General features: G+C 42.1%; 1 protein-coding gene across 1 annotated transcript in view; it reads left to right on the forward strand.

Annotated features, from left to right (window-relative positions):
* Window positions 1-12,847, forward strand: part of LOC119719495 (xanthine dehydrogenase/oxidase-like) — a 34,537-nt gene that overhangs the window by 14,393 nt on the left and 7,297 nt on the right. The window contains exons 18-23 of the mRNA XM_038188984.1: window positions 541-670; window positions 1,972-2,091; window positions 2,638-2,856; window positions 3,992-4,125; window positions 11,299-11,473; window positions 12,089-12,280. Coding sequence (XP_038044912.1) covers window positions 541-670; window positions 1,972-2,091; window positions 2,638-2,856; window positions 3,992-4,125; window positions 11,299-11,473; window positions 12,089-12,280 — 970 coding nt within the window. The remainder of the gene's footprint in view (window positions 1-540; window positions 671-1,971; window positions 2,092-2,637; window positions 2,857-3,991; window positions 4,126-11,298; window positions 11,474-12,088; window positions 12,281-12,847) is intronic.

Genomic DNA, 12,847 nt, shown 5'->3' on the forward strand with positions numbered 1-12,847 from the left:
GTCCCCTCTCTGAAACTGCAGACGAGGCAGTAGCGGTTCCAAGGGGGTTAGCTGCTGACCTATGTTATGATAAGGCCTAGGGTCTACTAGTAAAATGGGGCCACAATAAATGACATGCTAAAAATAGTAAATGAAAAGTCCCTAAATGTATTCTCGAATTGCCTTAGAATGCAGAGGAAGGCATTGCAGATTTCGAAATTGTCCGGGTACATGCCCGGAACCCCCCCCCCCAGCAGGGCGTGTCTTCGGCATGCCTTAGACTAAATCCCCCTTATATATCAACCCCGCCCCCACCCGTTTCATGAAAGCTAGATCCGTCCCTGCGGAGACAACAATGTTAACTGCTCAATATGATACAAAAGAGCGAAGTCAACCCGAACTAGACATTAATCAGTATTGAGTTTCTATTCAGTGTTACTGGGAGGAAGCCATAGTTGAAAACTGTGCGACTAGTTCAGTTTGCATTAGTTGCCAAGCCGATTGACGTATTCATCGTTCCTCAGATCATCTGATATCATTTTGATAATTATTCCTGGTCAGATCCGTTGATACCACTGAAGCACTCGCAATTGACGGAGTGCATTCGTACGTGAGTGCTGACGATGTGCCAGGAAGCAACATGTCAGGAACGTCACAAGAGTATGACGATCTTTTGTTTGCCGAGAAAGAGGTAAATTCCAGGCCACCTTTAATTTCTTCTTCCCATTTGCCCCAATTAATGGAAGTATCTCCTTACCCAGCTGAAAGCCTCCAGAGGTAGAATGCCGGTGTCACATGAAAATCCGACTCCTATGAAAATCGGACCCCTATTTCCCTATTATTGGTTGATCCCTTGCACGTGACAGGTCACTCTCCCGAAACGATCCTAAAACTAGCATAGTATCGTACTCAAGCGTGCGCAGTACTACCAATGAGTCCACATTTCATGGAGTCGGATATTCACGCTACACCGGACTCTAAAAACTCCTGGGTCAGATTGAACTGGAATCTGAATCCTAATTTGGTCAGTCCTTTTCAGGGTTAAACATGACACTCTTCTTGGTCATAATGACCCAGAAATGTAACTTTTTGACCAGGAAAAAGAACCGAGAAAATTTGGTTTCAGACTCCAGGTGTGTCCTTTCGCTATGATCTGACCCAAGCGTTTTTAGAGTGTACGTAAATACAAGGGCGGCCTTTAAAGAGGTTGTGGAATGCTCGAAGACATTTCCGTCATTGTTCGGGTATATGTAGCCTAAGGTGTGATGAAATAAAAACGACCATTGTTTCTGTCATAAAATGAGTACAAAAAGTACTTTTGAGAGCTGTTTTTCAAGTCCTGTCATGCCTGTATCGACCCGAACGTGCAATTTGTGTAAAAGTCGTCGTTGCAGGCAGCAAACAAAACACAGTAAATCGTGACGTAATAAACAGGACTCGTTTATGCTACTCTGCATCGGGAGTCCTGTTTATTACGTCACGATTTACTGTGTTTTGTTTGCTGCCCGCAACGACGACTTTTACACAAATTGCACGTTTGGGTTGAAACAGGACCTGAAAAATAGCTCTCAAAAGTACCCTTTGTACTCATTTCATGACAGAAACAATAGTCGTTTTTGTTTCATCACACCTTAGGCTACATAATACCCAAAAAATGACGGAAATGTTTCAAGCATTCCACAACCTCTTTAATACCTAAAGCTGTACACATACATAACACTTGAGGTATTGCTACTTGATAGACATTTCCCAATCTAAAATAATAATCCACAAGGGACACATGCATAACAGATTGTGTTCAATGAAAATTCACGTGGTCAAGGGTGGATTGATACGAACAGATGTTAAAAAAAAAAACCTTGTGTCGTTCTTCCTATTATCTTCGCAATTAATATCACCAAGGTTGAGATAGCTTAAGTTTTTGTCTCAGGTATCTTATGGAAAATGCGGACCTTCAAATGAAATCCGTGAAATATCTCCCCTCAACAACAGGTGAATAGTATAGGCCAGGTGATCGGGGTGGTAGTAGCTGACAACCAGGCTATCGCGCAGAGAGCTGCCAAGTTGGTGCGAGTGGAGTACGAAGAGCTGCCGACTGTTATCACTATACAGGTATTTATTAGCCGAATCACTTGACCTAAAGAAAGGAGGGCTAGGTGCTGAAGAATAATGTTCTTTTTTATTTGGATAACCGTCCAAACGCAAGGCCGTGACCACTGAAGGGTGAGGATAACAAACCAGAAAGATCAGACAAAGAAGTCATTGTTGCAGAAGGTATCTGTTCACATTTCGTTTGAATTGTGACGATTGGTGGGTAGAAAGGCAAGCAAGTTGAGGTAGGGAATTCCAAAGAAAGGCAGTACGAGGAAAACATGAAATTTGACAAATATCTCGCAGTGCTAACGTTAGGAACTATAACAATGAATGGACGTGACGAGGCAGAAATTGGCGTAAGAAACTAGCGAAGAAGGGTCAGTGAAAAAAATGCCCTTTGGTAAAATCTATTCACTTGAAAAAAAAAAAAAAAACCCCAAACCGTCGGACATGGAGAGGTTCCGTGGAAGAACCAGCTCCCGACCAACAGGATTAGAGGTACGTCGCTGATTGTTTTTCAAAGAGGGACAGATTATAAGATAACTATTTTTACTCCATTATTAGGACGCCATTGAGGAGAACTCCTTCTTCCCTGACGGCTACCGCCTCCGGAAGGGAAACGTGAAAGAAGCCTTTGACAGCTCGGATCACATCATCGAGGGAGAGCTAAAGATTGGTGCCCAGGAGCACTTCTACCTGGAGACAATTACCACCTTGGTCATCCCGGGAGAAGGAGGGGAGGTCGAGGTCATCTCAGCCTCCCAGGCACCATCTAGGATACAGGTTGGAAAACCAATTAATACATATACTGACGTGAAACTAATTTGTATGTACGTGGTTTGTACTAATAGTACAATGGAGGTCTAGATTTTTGGGAGCAACTGTTAACCCTGCGAGCCGCTATCGTTTTATTTTACCTGTACTCCACCACAGCACTGATTTTTTTTTCAGTATGTGATGGCACTTGGCTGTTACGGTCTAGCACAATCCCGTCATTAGGCGTTTTGGAGAACATAATCCCTTCTTATAGTGTCTAAATAGATGAAGAAAGGCCCTCTTCGCTCAAGAAAACGGTTTCAAGCCAAAAAAGGGTATACATGCCCAGATTACTCTGTATTTGGTCAGTACCCCTGCGAAAAAAAGTTCAATTTTTATCTGCCTGGTTTTTGCCTCCCCAACCATAACAGCCTAAGACTACATGTCCTTTTAGACTTCAACTCAAAAGGATGAGGACCACCTGTTTCCAGGCTTCGAGTAATAACCGCAGTATATACTTCCCAAGCCTTGTGGTTGGAGCTGGACAATACAAATCATATTGGAGTTGGCCTGGGTCCGAGCTTTGCCTCAGAAGGTCTGGGTCAAAAGTTCAACCGTGGTTAAAGGGCACTCACAATGCTTTTTGGCTATGTCTCAATCGGGAACTTGTACAGCGTGACATTTTTGATGACAAATAGGACGGAGTAATTGGTAAAATTGATTTAAAAATGTACTGACAATGTCAGTACTATCGCACGCCGCAGGCTTGTTATTTGTAACTGCTCCAGCCATGTGCACATCTCCAATTTCTGTTTCTTAACGATGGTTCCATGGCGGTTACGAAACAGTAATTATTTCTGATGTATCTGGAGAATCCGACAAAATCAGTTGAAATATGTACAGTAGGCCTAACAACTGTTCCGTGATGTTTTGTGGATACTTCTGGGCAGACAAAAAAATGAATTGAAAACGTACATTCTGATGTTGTAAACAATAATATCATTCTTCTGCAGATGTTCCTAAGACAGCATTTGGTTTTTTTTTTAATCAACTCCAAAAAGTTAATGCATTTTACTTGAAAAAAGGGACACAATTTCTAGAGAATTTTTTTTTAAATTTTATTCAAGGCTACTTATTTTTTTTTATCTGTTATTCGTACCAGACCATGGTTGCCAGGGCTTTGGGTGTAGCAAAGCACCGAGTGGTATCTCGAGTGAAGCGCCTCGGTGGAGGTTTTGGTGGGAAGATAACCAAATCGTCCGTCTACGCGGCGATCTGTGCTGTCGCAGCTAATAAGTAAGTTATTTTAACGGGAGTTTCTCATTACAAGGAAGAAAGAGTGAAGAGCCACAAATAAACGTGAAGGGGACAGAAACAAAAGAAAAGACGAGATTTTCCGACCCATAAATATTAAATTGCTGTTGATTTTGGACAGATCAAAGGATGAAAGGAAGTGGATACTACTTTCTCAAAGATATCACACGTGAAAAAAAAAAATCTTGCATAACTTCTAGTTTCACTCCCACCGGAAGTAAAGGTCAAACGGTTTTGCGTCATGGAAAACGAAATGTTTCTCACGGCATAGTCTACAACCTCACGAAAAAACGAACACGATACTCTATTTAGTTCAAAGGATATAACGCAAACTATTTTGTCAAAATTTGCCCTTAAAACGCTTGTAATTTGATACCTGATGACGTTGTGATGACGTAACAAAATTTACAACATCTTCGTCATATGGTACAAGTTCACACAAGGTTTTGTGATCATACCGTGAACCGTTCGGAAGAAATGTTGCTTTGTTTTGAATTCAGGCTAACGTCTTCATTTTGAATTCACCTAACTTTGACCTTCCGGTAGACCCGGACGTAAAGGTCAAGCGAGTTTACGTACACAACAAAACATGTTTAGCGATTAATGGTCTATCTGAATACAGAATACAAACATCATTAAATGTTTAGTTCAAGAGTTATAAGTGAAAGTAATTGGTCACTCTTTCAGATAAAATCACTTGTAATTTGACACCTGATGACGTAATCATGACGTCAGAGTAATATGCACCACTTCAGATGAGGGTCGATATATATTGAAAGTTAAAAGTTCATACCATATACCGTTTAGGAAAAAACCGCGGAAACGTAATGTCCGGAAAAAAAAGAAAGAAAGAAAGAAACTCGGAAAGAAAGAAGATTAATCGTAACAGATCCAAAGAGTGGTCGGGTTCCGCCGAACTTATCCAAACCAAACCGGAACCAAACCAACCCAACCCAACCCAAACCACACCCAACCCAACCCAACCCAACCCAACCCAACCCAACCCAACCCATCCCAATCCAACCCAACCCAATCCAAACCAATCCAAACCAATCCAAACCAAACCAAACCAAACCAAACCAAACCAAACCAAACCAAACCAAACCAATCCAACCCAACCCAACCAATCCAAACCAATCCAAACCAACCCAACCCCATCCAATCCAATCCAATCCAACCCCATCCAACCCATCCCAATCCAAACCAATCCAATCCAATCCAATCCAACCCAACCCATCCCAATCCAAACCAATCCAATCCAATCCAATCCAATCCAAACCAATCCAAACCAAACCAAACCAATCCAACCCAACCCAATCCAAACCAATCCAAACCAATCCAAACCAATCCAAACCAATCCAATCCAATCCAATCTAATCCAAACCAATCCAAACCAAACCAAACCAATCCAACCCAACCCAATCCAAACCAATCCAAACCAATCCAAACCAACCCAACCCCATCCAAATCTGAATACAGAATACAAACATCATTAAATGTTTAGTTCAAGAGTTATAAGTGAAAGTAATTGGTCACTCTTTCAGATAAAATCACTTGTAATTTGACACCTGATGACGTAATCATGACGTCAGAGTAATATGCACCACTTCAGATGAGGGTCGATATATATTGAAAGTTAAAAGTTCATACCATATACCGTTTAGGAAAAAAACCGCGGAAACGTAATGTCCGGAAAAAAAGAAAGAAAGAAAGAAACTCGGAAAGAAAGAAGATTAATCGTAACAGATCCAAAGAGTGGTCGGGTTCCGCCGAACTTACCCAAACCAAACCGGAACCAAACCAACCCAACCCAACCCAAACCACACCCAACCCAACCCAACCCAACCCAACCCAACCCATCCCAATCCAACCCAACCCAATCCAAACCAATCCAAACCAATCCAAACCAAACCAAACCAAACCAAACCAAACCAAACCAAACCAAACCAAACCAAACCAAACCAAACCAAACCATACCAAACCAATCCAACCCAACCCAACCCAACCAATCCAATCCAATCCAAACCAACCCAACCCAACCCAACCCAACCCAACCCAACCTAATCCAAACCAATCTAATCCAACCCAACCCCATCCAAACCAAACCAAACCAAACCAAACCAAACCAATCCAACCCAACCCAATCCAAACCAAACCAAACCAAACCAAACCAATCCAACCCAACCCAATCCAACCCAATCCAAACCAATCCAAACCAACCCAACCCCATCCAATCCAATCCAATCCAAACCAACCCAACCCAACCCAACCCAACCCAATCCAACCCAATCCAAACCAATCCAAACCAATCCAAACCAAACCAAACCAAACCAAACCAAACCAAACCAAACCAAACCAAACCAAACCAAACCAAACCAAACCAATCCAAACCAATCCAATCCAATCCAACCCAACCCAATGCAATCCAATCCAAACCAACTCAACCCAACCCAACCCAACCCAACCCAATCCAAACCAAACCAATCCAACCCAACCCAATCCAATCCAAACCAACCCAACCCAACCCAAACCACACCCAACCCAACCCAACCCAACCCAACCCAACCCAACCCAACCCAACCCAACCCAACCCAACACAACCCATCCCAATCCAACCCAACCCAATCCAAACCAATCCAAACCAATCCAAACCAAACCAAACCAAACCAAACCAAACCAAACCAAACCAAACCAAACCAAACCAAACCAAACCAAACCAAACTAATCCAATCCAACCCAACCCAACCAATCCAAACCAATCCAAACCAACCCAACCCCATCCAATCCAATCCAATCCAATCCAAACCAACCCAACCCAACCCAACCCAACCCAACCCAATCCAAACCAATCTAATCCAACCCAACCCCATCCAAACCAAACCAAACCAAACCAAACCAATCCAACCCAACCCAATCCAAACCAAACCAAACCAAACCAAACCAAACCAATCCAACCCAACCCAATCCAAACCAATCCAAACCAATCCAAACCAACCCAACCCCATCCAATCCAATCCAATCCAATCCAAACCAACCCAACCCAACCCAACCCAACCCAACCCAACCCAATCCAAACCAATCCAAACCAATCAAAACCAATCCAAACCAAACCAAACCAAACCAAACCAAACCAAACCAAATCAAACCAATCCAACCCAACCCAATCCAAACCAATCCAAACCAATCCAAACCAACCCAACCCCATCCAATCCAATCCAATCCAACCCAACCCAATCCAATCCAATCCAAACCAACCCAACCCAACCCAACCCAACCCAATCCAAACCAAACCAAACCAAACCAATCCAACCCAACCCAATCCAAACCAATCCAAACCAATCCAAACCAACCAACCCAACCCCATCCAATCCAATCCAATCCAACCCAACCCAATCCAATCCAATCCAATCCAATCCAATCCAAACCAACCCAACCCAACCCAACCCAACCCAACCCAAACCAAACCAAACCAAACCAATCCAAACCAATCCAAACCAATCCAATCCAAACCAAACCAAACCAAACCAAACCAAACCAAACCAATCCAACCCAACCCAATCCAACCAATCCAAACCAATCCAAACCCATCCAATCCAATCCAATCCAACCCAACCCAATCCAATCTAATCCAAACCAAACCAAACCAATCCAAACCAATCCAATCCAATCCAAACCAAACCAAAACCAAACCAAACCAAACCAATCCAATCCAATCCAATCCAATCCAATCCAATCCAATCCAATTCGGCTGATAAAAAAAACTTCACCTAAGGGCGGATCCGGGGGGGGGGGGGGGCCAAAGGGGGCCATGCCCCCCCCCCCAAAAAAAACGAAACCATTTTTTTTTTTGATGTGACATCGCAATAAAGGCAGGCAATGAGTACACCACCATCTTTTCCAAAATAAAATTGGGGTCAGAAATTGCCTCAGATCGCACCACGTACAGAGCATCTAGAATCCAAATTTTTTTGGGGGCCCTTAAGCGGGTCCCGAACCCAACGCCGTAAATTTTTTCCCCACTTTTTGGGGGGACCAAAATTTTTTTGGGCCCCCAAAAAATTGTGTTCTGGATCCGCCCTTGTTCACGTACCGTGTACATCAAGGCCAAGCGCGGTTTACACGGGCCACACACTATGAAAATGTACACGGTTAAAAATGCAGTTTGACGGTTAAATCTGGAAACCACACATTTTAACCGTGCCGGCACACGATTGAAACACGGTTAAATAATGGGACCAAAAAGTACACGGTTAAAACAGGTGTCTTTTCGGGACTTGGCTTCCAGAGTTGCTCATTAACTCTGCGGTCAGTTTCGCGGATTTAATCCCTCACATCCAGTCTTGCTTCTCGGTTAAAATAGGGTTGTTTTCGGGCGCTTTGCCTTTGCGGTTTTTAATCCCGCACGGTCAGGCTAGTGCTTTGTGTAAGGTGATAATCCTGTAATAAATAGGTGGCTAATGGCTCATCAAGTAATGGCGCAATAACGGTTTGTGATTGACAAGTTTGTTGCCTTAGTCGGCTGCAAGTGATGTGGCGCAAGCAACAGGCACATTGATTCCTGCATTCTTTCCGATAAAAACGGCTCATCCCCCTCCAATCGGGGTCGGACGCAGAGTATAGATTGGCGGCAGCCGTAGGAGCGCTGCTGTAGTCGGCCGTACGACGGAACAGTTTTATTAGGCCCACCCTATTTATTTAAGCCGCTACCCTAAACATTGTTTCGGCAAGTTAAAAAAAAAAGAATACTAATAAATGAACGAATAAATTTTAAAAATCCTGTTGTCTTTTTCTGTCTTCACAAAACGTGTCAAAAAATGGTGGTATTAATTTGTTCGCCTACTTACTAACTTGTTTTCAGCCTAAGGCCAAAAAAAAAGTCTCCGGTTTCTGGTATGCGCGCGCGTCGCCGTAGCCATGCGCGTCGGCAAAATGAAAAAGTTTTTTTTTCAATACAAGATGATGTTTCAAAACCGCCAAACTCACTGGTTTGACTGGAATTCTGCTGCTGCACAATTTTAAGGTGTTTTTAGATTGGGTTATGATCGAGAATAAGATTTATGTGGCTTCTCTGGACTCCCATATATGTGCACTAAGTTTAGTCGGGCACCATTTGCAGTCATCGGCCGACATTTGAAGCCAAAAAAAAAAAAACAGGTAAAAAAAAAAAAAAAGCCGCGTCGCCGCACCACTTTTGGGGCAAGCTGCATACCAGAAACCGGAGACTTTTTTTGTTTGGGCCTTACCTCCGTTATTTTCGGTTCGCTTTGCATTAGGCCTAACGAATTCGCAATTCGATGTCGCGGTGACGATAATTAGAACACGTGCGATGAACGTGTTCCCGCCGCACCGCCGGGCCAAGGAAGGCACGATAAAAATGCGGTAACCAGTCTATGCAATGCCAGCCGCGCGGTGTATTGCAGGTGCGGTTGGACTCGTAAAAATGCCAAAAAAACACGGAATTGTTTGCAAGTTAATTCACGGAACTTGATCAATCTTTGTATGTATTCTCCGTGTTAGTGAATTTATTTCGAGGTCGTACTGGTCGTATATTTGTCATGACAGTGTTGGCAAGTTTCCCGTACTTGACTTGCGGGGTGTATCATGGTGTGCACGACCTGATTTTTCCATTATTTTTTGAAGAATTATCGAACGTAAATACTTTAAGGTAAGCTTTTATCACTTTTTGTGGCCATTTTTTGGATAGCTTTCGTAGTTCAAAAATAACACGATGTCTTAAAAATATATGGATATTTTGTGTTGTTTATTTCTCATTTTAGGTCAAAAAAGCAAAATTTCAATATTATGCTTTGGCGATGGGTCCAATGCCCTCATTTATCACTTTTGCACATAAAATATTATTTTTTCAAACAAGGACCTTTTTCTCAATATATGTTGTTTGGGAGGTGGTTGCGACATCTAGCGTCAAGTTTCGTGACATTTGACGCATCGGTTCTCATTTTAGGTCAAAAAAGCAAAATTTCAATATTATGCTTTGGCGATGGGTCCAATGCCCTTATTTATCATTTTTGCACGTAAGTAGAAATAGTAACTGTTAAAATATATATGTATTACTGAAAGTTTTCAAACACTCCGTGACCATGCACAAAAATATGTACAGGCATCAAACAACACACGAATATTACCCGGTATGCAGAACCATACACACTTGTTGTTGATACACCCATGAGTACACCTCAGTGACTTTTTTTGAAATCACAGCACAATAGGATTTCTTCAGACTGGCTGGTAAGGTACACACGATGCAGGATGTGTGAGCCTTCTGTGGACTAAGCCGGGTCCACACAAGGTTTCCCCCTTTCGAGAAAACAGGTTTAGAGGCATTTTTGGGTTAGGGTTATCAGTCGCAAAATAAAGCGAACTCTCAAAGAAATCATGACTAAAAAGATGGGTTCAAAAAATAATTGGGTTGGGTGGGAGTAAAATAAGGTGTTTTTTTTGCTCCGGTTTTACTTAACTACACCAAGACAAAGGAATGTCGACACTAGGTATGTCAGGTGGGCCCACATGTGTTACAGTGTGTTCACGAGTTGCTCATGCAAATTAGGCATTTGCTTTTGCTGTAATTTTCAGAAATGGATGGAATTGGGGGGTTGGAAATATATAGCAAATATAGTTACACTGACTTTTTTGAGGTTTTGGGTTCGAAAATGCTATAAAAACCAAGAAAAACAATCATTTTCCTGTAGTCTGGTTCCCTGACTCCATTTAAGAAGAAACAGAGCAGTTTACATACATTGGGGAATTGTAAGGTCAGGGAACCAGTCTAGCTGGCTTGTACCCGTTCATAGGTGTGTAATCGATTGCAAACAAGTGCGATGGTCAACTGGGGCCAGTATTTGAAAAAAAAGCCAGTTTTTTCTAACGCTGGTCGGCCGATCAGCGTTGGAAATTGATACAAAAATACCACTTTTCTTGAAAATGACAGTAGGCCTATACCAGGTGCCATGATTTTACAGGATGCTTTACCCTGTCATTCACTAACAGTCAAGCAAGGTATTTCAAAATGATTTGGTAGTTTAATTTTTTGATGTTTGCAAATGTTGTATTTTTCCTTTAAATACAAGACATTGTCCATTGCACAGATTTCAAAAAATTCCCATGTTCATGGAATCGATCGCTCTGTCTACTTTTCAGAGTCAAGCGCCCAATTCGTCTTATGCTTGATCGAAATGAAGACATGATGACATCAGGTACACGACACCCGTACCTAGCTCGTTACAAAGTAGGAGTAACAAGCTACGGCCAACTGAGGGCGCTGGAGATCGATATGTACTCCAACGCTGGGAGTACCTACGACTTTTCAGTCAATGTAAGACTAGATCATAGTTTTGTGACGGTTGTACACATGTCGTTAAAGATTTTTGTTTTAACGATGGCGTGTTATAAAATACAACACATTCTTTATGCGGGAAGAATATGCGGGAAGAATTCCATAGTAGTTAGGCCACCACTTACCTGCCGCCGAACACATCAATTTTCACCTCACCTTGTGATTTTACCCAAGACAAATCCAGGAAGCTCCGGCAATGTGAACTTAATATTTAGGAAACATATGGGTTTTTTTTAGCACAATTTGGATGCACACGTCGTGCAGAACTAAGTTGGAGGCACCCGGCCATAGTGATTGACGTGTCCGGAAGACTAGTGGCACGTTACACATCGACAACGCATGAGCCGGCCAAGCTGGATATTTAATTTCTCGTGAATATTTAGTTTATCATTCAATATTCATTGGTCTTATTTTAATGGATACTTTAAATACGTCCAAATACGTTTTTTTATCGATTCGTGAACATCCTTTACAGTTTTTGGATGGCATGATTTTTTTTTTGTAAACTTAATTAGCCTACGACGGTCACATCTTTGTCCTAAACGATGTTTATTCAGCACACAAATAAAGTCTGAAATTATTGATTACTTTCAGGTTTTGGAAAGGACAATGTTCCACATGGACAACTGCTATAAATGCCCCAATGTCAGCGTGAATGGAATCCTCTGCCGTACCAATCTGGCATCCAACACGGGATTCCGGGGGTTCGGAAGCCCCCAGGCCATGCTGGTGGCGGAGACGATCATGTCAGATATCGCCTTGAAATGTGGACTGACGCAGATCAAGGTATAAGAAATAAAACATGTGCGCATCAAACCATAGAGTATAGGATGTAGCGATACATCGCGATGCGGTATCGCGATACGAAAATAATGTATCGTGATACTTGGCTCTGACTCAACTTATAGACAAAAGAATGACAACACATTTTGTGATGTAATGATAAGCATATCTCCAAAATGAAAGTTCAGAACATAAAAAGGAGCTGTAGCAGCGTAACTGCCATTTACATCCAAAAGAAAATCTCAGGCGTGTGGACAACCTGAGTGTATATACGTGAGTCTAAAGAAAGTGCCCGAATTAGAGAAAAAATGTTCAAAGAATATGTGGCTCGCTTCATTTCACACGAGAAAACACAGGCATAAAGTACATATCGTATTCACTAATGTAACTAAAATTTCACGTAATTTGCATACTCTATTCCTATCAGATACCCTATTTAAATATCATATTCAATCCGTTCAAAGAATCACCATTTAAACGCACTGACCCTAAAACCTGTCTCGTCCAAACAAAAAACCCAAACTATTTTGTGTTTTATTTGGAACAACAAAGAAAATGACACAGAATACT

The sequence above is a fragment of the Patiria miniata genome, unplaced genomic scaffold (genome assembly GCF_015706575.1).
Source record: "Patiria miniata isolate m_02_andy unplaced genomic scaffold, ASM1570657v1 HiC_scaffold_13, whole genome shotgun sequence".
NCBI classification, from domain to species: domain Eukaryota; kingdom Metazoa; phylum Echinodermata; class Asteroidea; order Valvatida; family Asterinidae; genus Patiria; species Patiria miniata.